This window comes from Thrips palmi, unplaced genomic scaffold, assembly GCF_012932325.1.
Source record: "Thrips palmi isolate BJ-2018 unplaced genomic scaffold, TpBJ-2018v1 HiC_scaffold_3, whole genome shotgun sequence".
In the NCBI taxonomy this organism is placed as follows: Eukaryota; Metazoa; Arthropoda; class Insecta; order Thysanoptera; family Thripidae; genus Thrips; species Thrips palmi.
Genome location: NW_023144630.1, coordinates 1,467,508 through 1,482,583, shown reverse-complemented (window position 1 = coordinate 1,482,583; position 15,076 = coordinate 1,467,508). Strand labels below are relative to the sequence as shown.

Genomic DNA, 15,076 nt, shown 5'->3' with positions numbered 1-15,076 from the left:
GTGTCGACGGCGCGCTCGCCGCCGCGGCAACCTCCGCGACCGCCGTCGGGGTCGCCCGTGTACCTGGAGGTGCCCAGCGGCTCCCCGCGGGCGTCGCCGCGGCCGCCGAGCAGCTTCACGTGCAAGGACGCCGACCAGATGCGGTACGCGGACGCCGACGACTCGGACTCGGCCACGCCCAGCATGGACCTGGTCAAGGACCTGGTCGCCACGGCCCTCGTGCACTCGCCGCCCGCGCGCTTCCCGCGGCCGCCCGTGCTCTCCGTCAAGTCCAGCACGCCGTGCCTGCTGTCGCCGGCCGAGTTCGGTGAGGACCCTGCCACACCGCCACGCAGTGGCCCAGAATTCTAGACCGTTTCGAGCTCCAGAGTCGCTAAATGGGACTCGAACCGAACGTCTGACCCCACCAATGGATTGCTCTCCGAACGAGGAATCCATTGGTGAGGTCACCCGCTCGGTACCCCTGACAAACTGAGGGCCAGGTCAACTCGGGGGTAACTCGGGGGTAACTCAGGGGTAACTCGGGGGTAACTCGGGGGTAACTCAAGGGGAAGTCGGGGGGAACTCGGGGGGAACTCGGGGGGAAGTCGGGGGGAACTCGGGGGGAAGTCGGGGGGAACTCAGGGGCAAGTCGGGGGGAACTCGGGGGGAACTCGGGGGGAACTCGGGGGCAAGTCGGGGGGAACTCAGGGGTAACTCGGGGGCAAGTCGGGGGGAACTTGATCGACTCACCCAAACACTAGAAATACGCTCCAAACTAGCACCGTTGCCTTTGTCTCGTTGCCCCGATTCTAAAAGTGCCCCTACTTGCCCCTCTAGCTCAGCGGTTCCCAACCTTGGGGTCGCGACCCCAAATGGGGTCGCGAAAAAATTTTGAGGGGTCGCGGCGAGGTGGCTGGGGTCGCCTGGGGTCGCGGTGGTTTCCCGGCTGGCCCACACGCCGAGCACTGGCTGCTTAAATGCCGCAAAGTTGATCAAAACGGTCACAAATGTGTGTAAAAGATCGTGTTTTGGGTCGACTTTAAGCATCCACTGCTTCTGATCCGAGGCGGTAAATCGCCCTCCCTCAACGGGCAATTGGTCTTTGGACCTTCCTTTTGCATGCCTTTGTTACGGAGTGCAATTATCTGCCTCAGTTTGGAAGCAGTACTGCCGCAAAGTTGGTCTAAACAGTCACAAATGTCTGTGAAAAATCGTGTTTTGGGCCGACTTCAAGCATCCACTGCGTCTGATCCGAGGCGGTAAATCGTCCTCCGTCAACGGGCAATTGGTCTTTAGACCTTTCTTTAGCATGCCTTTGTTACGGAGTGCGATTATCTGCCTTAGTTTGGGAGCAGTTTTGCCGCAAAGTTGATCAAAACGGTCACAAATGTCTGAAAAATCGTGTTTTGATCAACTTTGTGGCAAAACTGCTCCCAAACTAAGGCAAATAATCGCACTCCGTAACAAAGGCATGCTAAAGGAAGGTCTAAAGACCAATTGCCCGTTGACGGAGGACGATTTACCGCCTCGGATCAGACGCAGTGGATGCTTAAAGTCGGCCCAAAACACGATTTTTCAGACATTTGTGACCGTTTTGATCAACTTTGCGGCAAAACTGCTCCCAAACTAAGGCAGATAATCGCACTCCGTAACAAAGGCATGCAAAAGGAAGGTCCAAAGACCAATTGCCCGTTGAGGGAGGGCGATTTACCGCCTCGGATCAGAAGCAGTGGATGCTTAAAGTCGACCCAAAACACGATCTTTTACACACATTTGTGACCGTTTTGATCAACTTTGCGGCATTTAAGCAGCCAGTGCTCGGCGTGTGGGCCAGCCGGGAAACCACCGCGACCCCAGGCGACCCCAGCCACCTCGCCGCGACCCCTCAAAATTTTTTCGCGACCCCAAGGTTGGGAACCGCTGAGCTAGAGGGGCAAGTAGGGGCACTTTTAGAATCGGGGCAACGAGACAAAGGCAACGGTGCTAGTTTGGAGCGTATTTCTAGTGTTCGGGCGAGTCGATCAAGTTCCCCCGACTTGCCCCCGAGTTACCCCTGAGTTCCCCCCGACTTGCCCCCGAGTTCCCCCCGAGTTCCCCCCGACTTGCCCCTGAGTTCCCCCGACTTCCCCCCGAGTTCCCCCCGACTTCCCCCCGACTTCCCCTTGAGTTACCTCCGAGTTACCCCCGAGTTACCCCTGAGTTACCCCCGAGTTACCCCCGAGTTGACCTGGCCCTCAGTTTGTCAGGGGTAGGGCCCTGTTTAGCGACTCTAGAGCTCAAAATGCGTCTAGGATTTTGGCCGCCTCCACCGGTGTCTGGCAAATCCAATGTGGCCAGTGCGACGCCACGATGTCTCGCCTTACGGTGTGGGGCGCGCTAATGGCTTCCCGTTTCCACTGTCCGCAGTGGACCCCGTCATCCTGGAGGCGGCCTCCTGCTCGTCCACGTCGCCACGCCCCAAGTTCCTGACGCAGTCATCGACGAGCTCCGGGCACTCCAACTCGCACTCCGCCAGCCCGCGCGGCCCCGCGCCCGGCTCCAAGCACCGGCAGCTGAGCGCCGACACGGGCTACTGCGAGGACAGCGGCGTCCTCAGCATGGGCAACTCGGAGCCCGCGTCGCGGACCTCGCACGACGGGCTGTCCGGGATGTCGGCGGCCACGGACAGCGCGTCGGGGTCCGTCTCCGCCTCGCCCAGGGCCTCCCCCAGGGCCTCGCCCAGCCCCAGGACGTCGGCCTGCTTCCTGGTGGGCGGCGGCACCAGGACGAGGACGGCCTCGGCCTTCAGGTCGCTGTCGGAGGAGTCGCCCTGCCTGCGGCCCGCCACCCACGCCTCCATGACGGCGTCCTTGGCGTCCTCCAGCGAGCACATGGGCCTGCTCACGCCCCTCGACATGTCCCCCGTGCGGCCCACCACGCTCGTCATCAAGAAGGCCCACCGGAGTTGAGACTCTCCAGTCCACGTCCACCAGCCTTCCAGTGACGTTGACTTGGCAGTGCCCGGGGAAAGGGGTGCATGTGAAACCAAAGGTCCGTTAAGAAAAAAAAGGAAAGAAATTTTATTTTCTCTTTGTTGATGTACCTTGTGATGGAAAAAACAGGTATTTAAGCTGCTTCCTTACTTCTGCAAAATATCATAGCTTTTGTGTGATATGTGTGATATATTATTATAATTGATAAGATAAGTAAAATATACTTGATACAAAAATGGGAATGATGGGAGTGCCATATGTGCATAAAATGAACTCAATTAAATAAACTGAACGTAAGCTATTCATCAATGCCAAAGAACGCTAAAGAAAGTACAACGCTCTTTCATGTGCCATAGGGATGTAACAAAATTAGGAGAGGGGAATTTTTTCCTCTTCCTATTAAGTTAAATTAAGCAGAAGACTGTACCAAAACAGCTCTCATAAGAACTAACTGACTGTGATTCTACTAAGAAAGATTCTGAATACAAATGACAATCAACATATTGGGTCACAATTTTCGCCAGGTGCAGGTGTCTTCCTGATTTAAGTTGGGTGCTCCTCTGGGTTGTGATGTATTTAATAGTGGCACCAAAGTAAAACTTCTGGTGATAGATCTGTCCCACCCGGGAGCTTAGTCTTAAGGCACAACATTGTCTTCAGAAAACTCTGGCTAAATCTAATAGCACCATAATCTTAAATATTTTTTAAATCTGACATTGTCTTATTGTGTATACTAGCACAAACTCTGTGCCAAAAATTTGAAGTAGGTAATTGAGCAACCTCTCAACCAGCATTAACAACCTAGTGAGAGATTTAAGCATTCTTCCGCTAGGTTAATCTAATTTCCATCGGTTTTATTGAATACCAGAGGTGATGATGTGTGGACAAGGTGCCCTTTAAATTGAGCTGAGTTATACTGAAAGTTGCATGTCAAGGGCAGTCCATCAGTGTGCATGCAACCAGTCAGATACCTGTTAAAGAACATGTGCTAACAATCAACTAATTCCTTGTGTGACAAGTTTTAAGCTAGATGTGTGATAAATAAATTTCATTCAAAGTAACAATTGTTGTTTTTTTTTAGGAAAAAGGAGCAGGCAATTTGGAAATAAGACAAGGTTTTCAGACACTGTGTTTACTGGAAAATGTTAAAGAGGTGAACTAAACACGAATTTCATTGAAAAATAAAAAGAGGAACAAATTGGAACAAGAAAACTTGACACACAAAAAATGACACTTAAAAACATGGAAGTCAAAGTACAAGATAGAATGAGATGAACAAGTTAAAAACCTTTCCTATGACTAAACCTCTCTCCATTTTTGCATTCACACAGCTTTCACTTAGAACCTAGCAACCTTCACAATATGCAGTCTTGATAGAAACAACTTAATCTCTCTTTGAGTTGTTCTCTTCAAACAAAGTTTTTGCTGCCAACTTGGTAGCTGCAACAACATTTAGGAATTATTAAATGAAGTTCTGTGGCTGAAATATGAACAGTAAATAAGAGCAACTGATTCAAGACTTACCTTTGTCAGCCAAACCACTGAGAGCATCATCCATTTTACCCTCATATTTTAAAAAGCGGGGCCTCAGAATGCGTTTGTAGATGACAACAGAGCCATTTTCTTCCATGGGTGCGAACAGCCAAATGAAGAAAACACACTATAAAAGAAATAAAACGTTATTTACGAAAAATATTAAAAGGTCTAAGATACTTGTGACCAAGAAAAAAAATTACCTTGACGAGCCAGTAGACAGGGATCCAACCAACAATGATGTTTGAAAAGAATTCCAAAAGAGAGAAGGCTGCAAACACTGTCCAATAGGTGAGCCACTTGGTGTCATCACCTTTCTGTGGACTTTCTATGGCCTTGATGGATGCATATGCAGGATAACCGAAACCAATTGCGTTGCACAGCAGTTGAGCTCCATAGCCGAACACCAAATAAATGGCCAAAAAGGCAAGGGCAACTATAACAGAAAGAAATAAGAAAATTACAGAATAAAAATTTAACAAGGCACTTTAAATTATTCAAAGTAAACAATAAATTTAGTCTAAATGGTGAAGTAGTCAGAGAGACAGAACGAGGCAGGCATACATCGGTAAGCTATCATGCTTCTACAAGGACAATAACAGAAATAAAATGAGTAATCGACAGAGGAAATTGCCTTCTTATCAATTACTGCACACGGGCATCAGTTTCAAACCATGATAACAGCCCAGTCATGTCTCCATGACAAAGAAAGGAAGGAGGGAGGGGGCAATGAGGGGGGCAGGGGGGAGGGGTGTGCAATTGCAGGACTCGAACAAAAACCGCACCGGATCGTACGCGAACCACGTTACGACGGTACTCCGCGAGGTCAAAGTTGGCGATGACGCGCGCTCACAGCGCTGTGCCCACGGCGGCCGCTGACAGGCCAATTTGATGACGTACTCGTCAGACAGGATCGGCAAGCAGTATGCCTTTTTACCTGAACAAACCCGTATCACTATCACTCAGCCAATTCCCGCGCGAAATAACGGAACTCGCGGAGTGACATGCAGCGTGCGGCACGGCCTGCTAACCACGCCAGGCCGCCGAGAGCTCCGGCCAAGCCTCATTCAAGCCCAGCCGACAAGCCAGACCGCACAAATCGCGAATTGGCGAAGACTTACTTCCAAACAGGTACAGCCTCTTCACACCGGTCTTCTCCTCACCGAGGGCAAACCATTTGGCCCAGGGCTTGCTTTCGTCGTAAAGGTGTTTTTCCACAGTCGCTACGATTCTTGACGTCATTTTGTATGGAGTCCGGCAGTTCCCAGAGATGTCCGCGACTGGTACCGTTCAATGCGTGAAACGAACCGCTCTTTGGCTACGTCCGCACAGAAAGAAACTATAATTATAGAAGAGCTGATCATTCAACTTGAGTCACTTCTTCTTCTTCACTTCAAACACGCTCCGCCTTCTGGAACTCACACACTGAACTGTTATGAAAAGGATATGAAAAATTGGTTATGAATACGAATGTGGTTCCGCTGACTGTCTTCTGCTGCTGCCTGCTGCCTGCTTGTTGTCCTCTTGTCTTTGTTTCTTTTTGTCGTGGAAAGAATTTATGCCAGGAAAGAGGTATAGGGTGCATTTGATATGTTTTGGAACTCAATTTCAAAGCAATTAGCACGTCCTTTGTTGCCTGCAGTTAGGAGACATGCAGTTCCCACTTGGCAATGTAAGCATTCAAATCACCTACTTTGATACCTGCAAACCGTTTAGTTCTGATAATTCTAGTTTCTTGTCCATGTTATTCGAATCTTCTCTTCCCAGGAGCAACAAAATTAATTCTTTTATCTTTCTCTTTAATAGGTGCGCCTTCCAGATTTATATGTGACAGATCCTTACTGAGGCTGGATGAATACGAGCGAGAAAAGAAAAAGTGTCAGCTCAAAGTCAAGGATGTAGATTCCTTTTGGCTCAGAATATTCTCTTTGCAGGACTCTGGAGATGCCTTCGAAGATGATCTGAAATTAGCATGGCTCCTCGCAGACAAGGATCATTTACCCACTTTAGTTGAAATGACTGAGCAGTAAGTCCACCCTCTTCGACCACTCATAATTACTGCAAACATCATTCTTGTGCTAACAGTTTGATACATTTCCAGCTTTACTCAAAAGTGTTCCAAAGGTTCATTTGGTTCCTTTAAATTTGGGTCAGTGATGATGAGAACCTGTCACTACTTGAACAGCCCTGATGATGCCCTCAAAGCAAGTTTAAGCTCTTGCGGTATTCTTTGTTCCTTTATTAAGATGTTTTCAACAAGCTGACATTTCATCTTCTCTCTGCAGATAGCTGAAAGTGAAATACTCCGAAGATGGTTAAATGACCCTATATCAAATATTGTTCTCATGGATTTGTTGATTGAAAGTGGGCGCTCTAAAGAGGCTGCCGAGGTTTATGAAAAACTTTTTAAGAGTGAATGGTTTTTTGCTCTGCGAAACCCACTTATTCCAATTTTGTATGCCATTTCTCTTTACAAACAGGTGAGTAGAGGTAATCCTATGGCTTGTATATTTCTTTTGATGTGAGGCATAAAATCGTTCTTCTCTTCACACAGGGTACAGCTGACTCTTTTGACAGAGCAAATAAGCTGTGCTCAAATCTTGTTACGAAACTTATCTACAAACAAAAGATAGAAGATATTATTGCCGCCTTTGCATTGAAAGTTAAACAAGCAAATATTGCCAGGCATTTGGTCCAAAAGAGAGAAGCAAATTCTGAATTATCTTGGAACATTATGGTAAAAGATTGTGACTTGTCATGAGAGAAGGGCCCTTCTCTCATGCTGTTGTATCTCATTTTTCTGAGAAACTTCTTTTTTTTGCTCAGTTTTTATTACATTGGCCATAAATTTTCAGGTCCAAGCAAATGTGATGCAGTCCCATGAAGGTAGCTCAGTTCTTCAAAGAAGAATACTACAAAGAAATCAACATCATGTGTACAAGGACACAGTAAGATAAACTTTTTTCTAGAAAAGTGAAATTGTTGTCATATACTCATGCATTCTGATGTGTTATTATCTAGTTTGCAGCAATCCAGGCGACATACCCAGATTTGGTCAAATCCCTGAAGATTAAACCTATCAATTTGACGGTTTGTTCTGCTATCTGTTCAACAATTTTTCTCACCTTACATGTAAATTATCTTGACAAATTGTCAAAGAACATGTTTGGTTTCAGGTAGAGGAGCAGGTGTTGGGAACCATCCACATAGAAGACAAGGATCATGTAGAGGCCAAAAGAAAACGCTATTACTAAAGTTATTGAACCCGACATTGTGTCAAGATGTAAATACAAAATACTTTGTTACTGTTCTTAATAAATAAAGATAATTATGATATAATTTGTTTCTGCATCATTTTATAAACTTGTTCTGGCACTGACTTCGGACAAAGTTTGGTAAAAGCTAATAAGTTACTACATATTGAGACAATAGAAATTTTTATTTAGCATTATAAAAAGTAACGGCAATTATATTGAAATGGCAAAAGGTAACTAAAAAAAAGCTTATGGGCTCTAAGTTTCTTCATCGTCACTTTCAAATCTCTTGCGTTTGTTGACTTGATTTCCAGATCGTCTTGCTGATTTGGGCTTAATTTTGGCTTGGCCCGGCTCCCACAAACCACTTGTAACAAATCTTTCTGCTGCTTCTTGATCCACTCTTGGCATTAGTTTCCTGTCGTGGACCTGTTTGGCACGGGCCATGTACGTGCGAACTCGGTCAAGCTCATTCTGTCACAAACAAGAAAATGGTTATCAATTTTCAACAAATGAAATCAAATGATAAAATAAATTGAGAGTATTACTTTAACTCCATGCTGCTTGGGGTCAACTCCTTGTGTTCGTAGGTAACACCAAAATAGTGAATTGAGCGAATAGGACAAAAAGAGATCATATTCCACCTTCTCCTCGGATGACATATTTGAGTAAACGTCATTCCCACAGCATAATTGCAGACTTTCACCAATTTTATCAACAGAAGAATGAAATTTTTTGATAGAAGATTTGAATGGTTCATCATTGGCAAGTTCCCCAAAGGTATCTGCTTCATCAGCCATGTTCAGTCGGTGCGATAAAGCTTCCTGAAAATACAAAAACTGCATGTAAAATTTTACGTTTTGATAAAAAAGAATCAAATCTAAGTGTGCGTAACTTACCTAAATCAAGTAGGTTTTGTTTGTATTTTGGATCAAGTACAAGGACAACCTAACCTAACACTCGCGTGTAGAGTTTGGACAGTTAGATTTAGAAGGCCGTGGTTCAAATCGTGTGAATAAGTCCACAGCTGCCAATACAAGGAAATTGTTAAACCGTCTTACAAAAATGTTCAAACGCTAGAAGGGTACCTGTTGAAATTACTACCTTTCCAATTCATTGTTGACATTTCCAAGATTCTGCTGTTATGATGCTCTTTACGAGGCTTCGGAATTTCCCTCGTGTCACCGAACTTATGATCGGGCAACGGGGCTGTTGATGTTTGACTCGAAGGACGCGACGATGCCACTAAATTTGTTTTGTGGTAATCGTTATCACAAATTTTACGACTTTTTTTGTAGAAAGCATTGCAATATTTGCTGTGATTTTTTGTGACGCAATCGTCATGTTGGTTCAAACTGTCCTTTAGTTCTGATTACATATTTTGTTTGCCCCAATGGAAACGTCACACCGTGTGGGTTAGGTCACAATTTAACTAGTTCAATTATTATTTTGGGTGCCGCGTCGCTTGAAGCCTCCGAGACGCTGCGGCCTCACTTCGCCAAGGAGGTCTTTCACTTAATCTGAGAGTACTTTCCTACACATCGGCCACATGGAATCTTATCCAATGGTAAATTAGAAACCTTTCTTGAAAGGGCTGTTTACTCTCTTGACTTTCTCTTTTCTTTTGAAGAGCACGGATTCCTTTTAAATTTTGATTTAAAATTTAGCTTTGCCATGGTGATAATGTATACTGAGACCCATGGGTTCAAGCTCCATTCAATTATTGACACAAATCCTTTTACCCCGATTACTGTACATGGTTCCCCAAATCATGATTGTTTGAGAGGTTGGTTTCTGTCTGTTTTAGGCTTTGTCTTCAGAGGCAGATGTCCACTCTGGTCATTCTAACACAAGAAACGACGGTCAACATCATGGCCAGACAGATCAAGATCGACTAGCTCTGTTGCACCGCGCAAGAGCAAAGCTGAGTTTATCCAACCGAGGCGGACTTCTTCCAGAACCCTATCAAAATCCAGGGTTTCTACCTCAGGATTATAACGGTCCACCTAATGGTTTCTTTGCAGGGCAGGACCCTGGATTTCACTCATCGCATGAAAGTTATCCCAACACCATAGTTGAAAATCCTGCAGACCTTCTGAAAAGAGCCAGAGAGAAGTTAACCTTTTCAAATCGTGTTGAAGTTCATTCTAATGGCACCACAGCTGATCTGCAACCTGGTCCCTCCTCAGAGCATCGGCAGAAGAGAGAAGAGGTTGAAATCCAGGCAAGCTGTGAGCCTGATGTGTCTCCACTGGAACGACTCAGACTTGCCCGAGCGAGGCTTAGGTCGTGTGTTAACTCTCTTCCTGGATCATCAGCACCCGAACCTACAAGAAAGGTTGGGGAAAGGGAAGTTGAAAGAGAGTCTGAAGTGAAGCAAAGTCTACTTGGTCACTCTAGTCAGGCTCAAGTTCAACAGGATGTTTCTCAACAAGGTCAATCTCCAGAACAGATTCAGCAAGCTGTCTCCCCAGAACTTCAATCTTTAGAAAGGATCCAGCAATATGATTCCCCCGAAGTTGTTCATCATGGGGATGATATGGATATCGAATCAGAATCAGGCAGCGGCAGCCCATGGAGAGAAGAGGAAGTTGAAAATGCCCCAGCAAAAAGCACCTCTGAGAGCCACTTTGATTTTGGAATTGATGTTCGGAAAACTTTTCTTATGGAGCCTGAAATATTTGAACTACCTGTGAAACGCTCTTTGAAGGCTCAGAAAAATGTTGAATATCTAGAAGTAATGGAAGTGGATCCTTCCTGTACTGATACAAAATTAGAAGATAAATGGTCTCGATCTAAAAATAAGACTGAACGTAGAAAGCCTGTTGTGGATACTAATGATTTAGATTTATTTATTATTAATGAAACAAGCTCTTTCATGAGAGATAATTTATCAAGTAAGAAAACTAGTCACCCCACCAATCTCCAACAGGACCTCCATTTAGAACACATGGATGTTGGATTGGATGCATTGGAATCTGAACCAGAGGTTCTAGAAATCAAAGTTACGAACAAGACACGCACTTCCGAACACAAAAGGGCTCCTGTTGACCAGACTTCAAACCAGCAACCGCCTCCTCCAAGTGAGACATTGCTCAAGAATCCATCTGCCTGTAAAAATTTAACTGGATTCACAGTGCCTCCTCCTTCGTTGCAAACTCACCTAGGAGTCAACTCTTCCATTTCTGCATTGCCCTCAATGGTCTCCCCTCCAGTGCCTGTTCCACCACCTCAGTTTGCTGTCAATTCCATACCTACCCCTGTACCTCCACCTTCAGTGCCAAAGCCAGTGCCACCACCATTTGCTACGTTTGCTGCTGTACCAACACCTGTACCTTCTCCTCTAGTCACCATGGCCATTGCCCACTCTTCAGTTCTGCGAAATACCTCTAGCGCGCCTGCTCCAGTTCCTCCGCCTCAAGTTAACTCCAGTGTTAAGCCTGAATCTATGAGCCAACTTGAAAGCTTCCTAGGCTTCTCATTATCTTCAATTCTACCTCAATTAGAGAGCAAGCTTTCATCTGTTCCTCCTGAGAAGGCGTCCAAATCTTCTAGCAAGCCTGACAGAGCCATATCGTCTAGTGCAGCCTCGAAACCTAACAGGACTGCTCATGTGCCACCCGCATCAACCAGCAAATCAAGCAAGACTGCTTCTCTGCCACCTGGAACAACTGGAACAAGCAAAACCAGTGGGAGCTCTCCTGCGCCACCCTCCACAACCAAATCAAGCCAACGCTCCCCTGTTCCACCAACTACAAGCAGCATATCCAGCAAGACTTCTACAGCTCCGCCACATGTTTCTAGCAAATCCACAAAGCCTTCCTCATCATCTTCGAAACCACCAAAGCCAACCTCTTCTTCATCCGTTGCCGCTGAAAAACCTGTCCCTGTAACAGAGGACTCGACGCAAGCTTCTTCTGCAGACCTTCCTTTTGCCCAAGCTCCACCGCTTCCTCCCAAGGAGGCGGCTTTGGAACCCCAAGCAGATGCAAGGGACAGCACGCAAGACTCTCTATTCTCGCTGATCCCACCACCCCCACCCGCTGACTCTGTGGATTTGGACGAAATGGAGGATGTCGACTTCTCCTTCACCCGCCTGCCGCCTCCGCCTCTGGGCTCTGGGGACTTCGCCTTCACGAGGATGCCGCCGCCGTTCTTCAGCGCTGACTCTGAGCAAGCCGCCAACAGCCACAACAATCACCACATGCCGTTCACCCGCTTCCCCCCGCCCCACCAGCCACACCATCACCAGCCCCACCAGCCTCACCACCACCAGCCCCACCACCAAGGACCTCCCCGCCACCAGGGACCCCAGTTTAGGCCCCATGGCCCCACGTGGCAGCAAGGCAGACCGTCCGGACCAGGTCCTGGCCAAGGGCAAGGGAGGGCCCTGTTGCCTACACCAGTCAGGCCTCACTCTGGAGCAAGGCCTCCGCTCCTGCCCACACCCAAAGCCAACTTCCGCTCCGGGAGGACACGGTGGGGTGACTACAGCCCAGTGGAGGAGGTGCAGCCCAACAACAAGCCGGATGAGAAGCCAGCCGAGAAGCCTGCCCCCAAGTTCCACCCTGAGCAGCACTGGCACGGTGACGGCAAAGGGTTCGTGCCCAGCAAGTCGGACAGAGCTTCAACCCACCGCAAGCATGACGGGGCAGATTCAGACTCGGATTCCTCTATGGGTGCCTATGACGGATCAATGCATGATGCTGACGACTATCCATCTGCTGATGAGATGGAGACGGATACCTCCAATCTCAAAACAATGTCTGATAGTCATAAAAAGCAGGACACCAAGGTAGAGAAATTTTCATCTAAGAAGGCTAGTACTGAGCTTACCTTAAAGATAGAGAGTTGCACCTCTACGAAAAAGTTTGAGACTGATCGTAGTGACCGCCCAGCCCACGAAAGGAAATCTCATAAGTCGACAGACAAGTCTCATTCCAACATTCAACCAAGCGTGGCGCCACCTATTAAAATAAAATTAGAGGCTGTGGATCCTGAACTGCCGATGGATATTATGGACTTCCCCGTAAATGTCAAACCTGATCCTGATGGTCCCGACTCTCTCTCTCTCCACACAAGCATTGAGCTGGACGTAGAGCATCAAGCTGTTGTTAAAATTGAGCCAGGCACCACTCAACCAATGGAAACGATTGAAGAAAATTCTTACCTGTGCACGGAGTGTGGAAAACGATTCAATGATAGATTCAATCTGGAAGCTCATTTGTATGATCATTTAGCAGAGTTTACTGGAAAGCATCCTTTTAGGTGTCCAAAGTGTCCAGGAAGGTAAGTGTTCATTTCTAGTATGACATGAATTCAATGTTTTATGTGTGAATTCTCACTAGTCACTATGTTTTCTTTCAGAGTGTTCAAAGATATGAAGTTACACCGACATCACCATTTGATGGGTTTGGAGTGTGACGTCTGTGGAGAGGCATTCCATGCTGCTATTTCTTTAGCAGAACATCGGATGCGAGTTCACATGGCTAAGAAGAGTTATTCCTGTGGTGTTTGCAACAAGAGGTACCTTTCATCCTCTGACCTTGCGCATCACCAAAAAAGGCGTCATTCTAAGCCAAAGAAATTCAAATGTAAAAGATGTGGTAAATGTTTCAACCATTCGGATTATTTATCAAAACACGTACAGAAGTACCACTCAGAGGATCGATCTTCAGGATCTAGAGATCATCCCAAAGAAAAGGACAAGGAAATCAAGGAAAAGGACAAGCAATCATCAAAGTAAGTAGGAGCTTTTTCATGTTTTTCAGTTTTAGTGGGCGGAGGGGTGCAAATTTCTTCTTGAAGAACTACTTATTTCTAATTTATTTTAGACAATTGGCAATATCCGAGTCACTTTCATGCTCACATTGCAAAGAGAACTTCACCACCAAAGACCTGTTGGATGAGCACATTGAATCAACTCATACAGAGACCAAAGACAAAAGTAATTCTTGTGAAGTTTGCGATCAGACTTTTACTTTGGTTGAAGATCTTCAGGCTCATGTAGTCACACATGGAGAGAATCCTTTCACGTAAGAATTCATTCAATTTAGCTGAGTACAGGGCCTTTGTTTTACTTTTGTCTCATTTTTTTTTTCTGTAATAGATGTGAAGACTGTGATGCAAAATTTCCTCATAAACAAGAACTTAAGGATCACAGTAAAAAGCACAGAATTCACAAATGTGTTTTGTGTGGTTATATCACATCCTCATCATCAAACCTACTGAAGCACATGAAAAATTATCATAAAGATGATGTTTTTGAGTGTAGGAACTGTGATAAGTGGTTTCCAACTGAAGATGGACTTAAAGATCATGAGGAAACTGAGCATAAAAAGGTTGGTTTCTTGTTTTATTTATTTTGTATATTATTTGTTCCGAGTTATTTCACTTTCAAATACCAATTTGCAATTTTTCATTTTATTGTCTTTCTGTGTTACAGTGCCATGATGACATTAAAATAGAACCTGTGGACTCAATCGGAAGTAACTCAGAAGGAAAGTGAATTTCAAGAGTTCCTGCTTGTCAGCTTTTATGGACTATAGACTGAAGTCAATTAAACCAATGGAATCTGTTGACTTGTATGCAATGTTTTGCTTCATGATATGTGTAATTCATGATGCACCAGGACTGGCTGAGATAGATTGTTTCTAGTTCATTTTTTCCATGAACATTTTCACGTGTCTTGTTATTGACTGGGGACCATGTATGTGTTTTTAGTTTTTGTTTTTGTTTCAGTAAATACATCACATTAGTTCTAGCCCGATAAATTTTATCTTTGTTAGGTATTTTAATGAATGTTGGCAGAAACTACCGTATTACTGTATGGTTTTGAGTGCCATGTCCAGCGGAGTATTTTTTCTGGGTAGAAGTAATTAGTCCTCCTAAAAGTAATGCAAATTTGTGATGGGGTTTTGAGTTTTGTTATCTTCCACTGAAATTTCCCTGTTTTAAACAATTTTCTTTCAAAGCAATAATTTATTTGCTTGTTGGGTTTGCTCATAGAAACGTTGTGATCTTGTGGTTTATTCATGTGGCTATCATTATGACAATGTTCTTGAATAATAATGGTCTCATAAATATATAAAATGTTTATTTTGTTGTTTGAGCGTCACTAGAATTCACATTACACCTCATGTATGTCAAAGTGTTATTAAGTTTCCTGTTGATGTTGGCGTTGGCTTGAAGTGTGCAATAAAAACCTATTTATTTTACTGTAACAGTTATTTTTTTCCCCATTCCTGACTCTTTGGGTCTGACTCAAGCTGCCTCACGCATTCAATTTTAGTCAGGGAAAATTTGAAAAGATCGTGACAGAATGGATGCACTTGA

The 15,076-nt window shown here is 45.4% G+C and overlaps 5 protein-coding genes across 9 annotated transcripts; 3 read left to right on the top strand and 2 right to left on the bottom strand.

Annotated features, from left to right (window-relative positions):
- The first annotated feature begins 131 nt into the window (after window positions 1-131).
- LOC117647815 lies at window positions 132-4,018 on the top strand. Its single transcript, XM_034389782.1, has 2 exons — window positions 132-307; window positions 2,389-4,018. The coding sequence occupies exons 1-2, from the start codon at window positions 139-141 to the stop codon at window positions 2,928-2,930; spliced, it is 711 nt and encodes a 236-aa protein (XP_034245673.1). The 5' UTR covers window positions 132-138; the 3' UTR covers window positions 2,931-4,018.
- A 52-nt stretch (window positions 4,019-4,070) lies between these two features.
- Window positions 4,071-5,871, bottom strand: LOC117647816 (receptor expression-enhancing protein 5-like). Of its 2 annotated transcripts, none has more exons than XM_034389783.1 (4): window positions 5,609-5,871; window positions 4,691-4,923; window positions 4,479-4,614; window positions 4,071-4,394 (listed from the first exon to the last, which is right to left on the bottom strand). In XM_034389783.1, exons 1-4 carry the CDS (start codon window positions 5,727-5,729, stop codon window positions 4,339-4,341), a joined length of 546 nt encoding a protein of 181 aa, XP_034245674.1. In that variant the 5' UTR covers window positions 5,730-5,871; the 3' UTR covers window positions 4,071-4,338. The 2 variants fall into 2 exon arrangements, with proteins under 2 accessions (XP_034245674.1, XP_034245675.1); XM_034389784.1 differs by lacking the exon at window positions 5,609-5,871 and adding an exon at window positions 5,052-5,082.
- A 53-nt stretch (window positions 5,872-5,924) lies between these two features.
- Window positions 5,925-7,826, top strand: LOC117647814. 2 transcript variants are annotated; one of them, XM_034389780.1, is made up of 8 exons: window positions 5,925-6,059; window positions 6,422-6,513; window positions 6,589-6,691; window positions 6,773-6,967; window positions 7,042-7,224; window positions 7,343-7,435; window positions 7,509-7,577; window positions 7,664-7,826. In XM_034389780.1, the coding sequence occupies exons 2-8, from the start codon at window positions 6,503-6,505 to the stop codon at window positions 7,739-7,741; spliced, it is 732 nt and encodes a 243-aa protein (XP_034245671.1). In that variant the 5' UTR covers window positions 5,925-6,059; window positions 6,422-6,502; the 3' UTR covers window positions 7,742-7,826. The 2 variants fall into 2 exon arrangements, with proteins under 2 accessions (XP_034245671.1, XP_034245670.1); XM_034389779.1 differs by having other exon boundaries at window positions 5,925-6,159; window positions 6,294-6,513.
- An 81-nt stretch (window positions 7,827-7,907) lies between these two features.
- LOC117647817 (nuclear nucleic acid-binding protein C1D-like) lies at window positions 7,908-8,768 on the bottom strand. The gene is made up of 3 exons (XM_034389785.1): window positions 8,641-8,768; window positions 8,290-8,565; window positions 7,908-8,215 (listed from the first exon to the last, which is right to left on the bottom strand). Exons 2-3 carry the CDS (start codon window positions 8,539-8,541, stop codon window positions 8,000-8,002), a joined length of 468 nt encoding a protein of 155 aa, XP_034245676.1. The 5' UTR covers window positions 8,542-8,565; window positions 8,641-8,768; the 3' UTR covers window positions 7,908-7,999.
- LOC117647812 (bromodomain-containing protein 4-like) lies at window positions 8,722-14,959 on the top strand. 3 transcript variants are annotated; one of them, XM_034389778.1, is made up of 7 exons: window positions 8,722-8,825; window positions 9,213-9,308; window positions 9,549-13,030; window positions 13,109-13,483; window positions 13,576-13,776; window positions 13,851-14,082; window positions 14,187-14,959. In XM_034389778.1, the coding sequence occupies exons 2-7, from the start codon at window positions 9,291-9,293 to the stop codon at window positions 14,247-14,249; spliced, it is 4,371 nt and encodes a 1,456-aa protein (XP_034245669.1). In that variant the 5' UTR covers window positions 8,722-8,825; window positions 9,213-9,290; the 3' UTR covers window positions 14,250-14,959. The 3 variants fall into 3 exon arrangements, with proteins under 3 accessions (XP_034245669.1, XP_034245667.1, XP_034245668.1); XM_034389776.1 differs by having other exon boundaries at window positions 8,749-9,002; window positions 9,162-9,308; XM_034389777.1 differs by having other exon boundaries at window positions 8,755-8,825; window positions 9,162-9,308.
- Window positions 14,960-15,076: the final 117 nt, after the last annotated feature.

Excerpts from the sequence above, each read along its gene's own strand:
- LOC117647815 (XM_034389782.1), top strand. The coding sequence starts at position 139 with ATGCGGTACGCGGACGCCGACGACTCGGACTCGGCCACGCCCAGCATG. Across the intron at positions 308-2,388 it reads GCTGTCGCCGGCCGAGTTCG|TGGACCCCGTCATCCTGGAG; the intron begins GTGAGGACCCTG and ends CACTGTCCGCAG.
- LOC117647812 (XM_034389778.1), top strand. Across the intron at positions 13,484-13,575 it reads AAGGACAAGCAATCATCAAA|ACAATTGGCAATATCCGAGT; the intron begins GTAAGTAGGAGC and ends AATTTATTTTAG. Across the intron at positions 13,777-13,850 it reads CATGGAGAGAATCCTTTCAC|ATGTGAAGACTGTGATGCAA; the intron begins GTAAGAATTCAT and ends TTTCTGTAATAG.
- LOC117647817 (XM_034389785.1), bottom strand. The coding sequence starts at position 8,541 with ATGGCTGATGAAGCAGATACCTTTGGGGAACTTGCCAATGATGAACCA. Across the intron at positions 8,216-8,289 it reads CCAAGCAGCATGGAGTTAAA|AATGAGCTTGACCGAGTTCG; the intron begins GTAATACTCTCA and ends TGTTTGTGACAG.
- LOC117647816 (XM_034389783.1), bottom strand. The coding sequence starts at position 5,729 with ATGACGTCAAGAATCGTAGCGACTGTGGAAAAACACCTTTACGACGAA. Across the intron at positions 4,924-5,608 it reads GAGGCTGTACCTGTTTGGAA|TTGCCCTTGCCTTTTTGGCC; the intron begins GTAAGTCTTCGC and ends TTTCTGTTATAG. Across the intron at positions 4,615-4,690 it reads CTGTCTACTGGCTCGTCAAG|TGTGTTTTCTTCATTTGGCT; the intron begins GTAATTTTTTTT and ends TTTCTTTTATAG.
- LOC117647814 (XM_034389779.1), top strand. The coding sequence starts at position 6,078 with ATGTTTTGGAACTCAATTTCAAAGCAATTAGCACGTCCTTTGTTGCCT. Across the intron at positions 6,514-6,588 it reads TTAGTTGAAATGACTGAGCA|CTTTACTCAAAAGTGTTCCA; the intron begins GTAAGTCCACCC and ends ATACATTTCCAG. Across the intron at positions 7,578-7,663 it reads TTAAACCTATCAATTTGACG|GTAGAGGAGCAGGTGTTGGG; the intron begins GTTTGTTCTGCT and ends GTTTGGTTTCAG.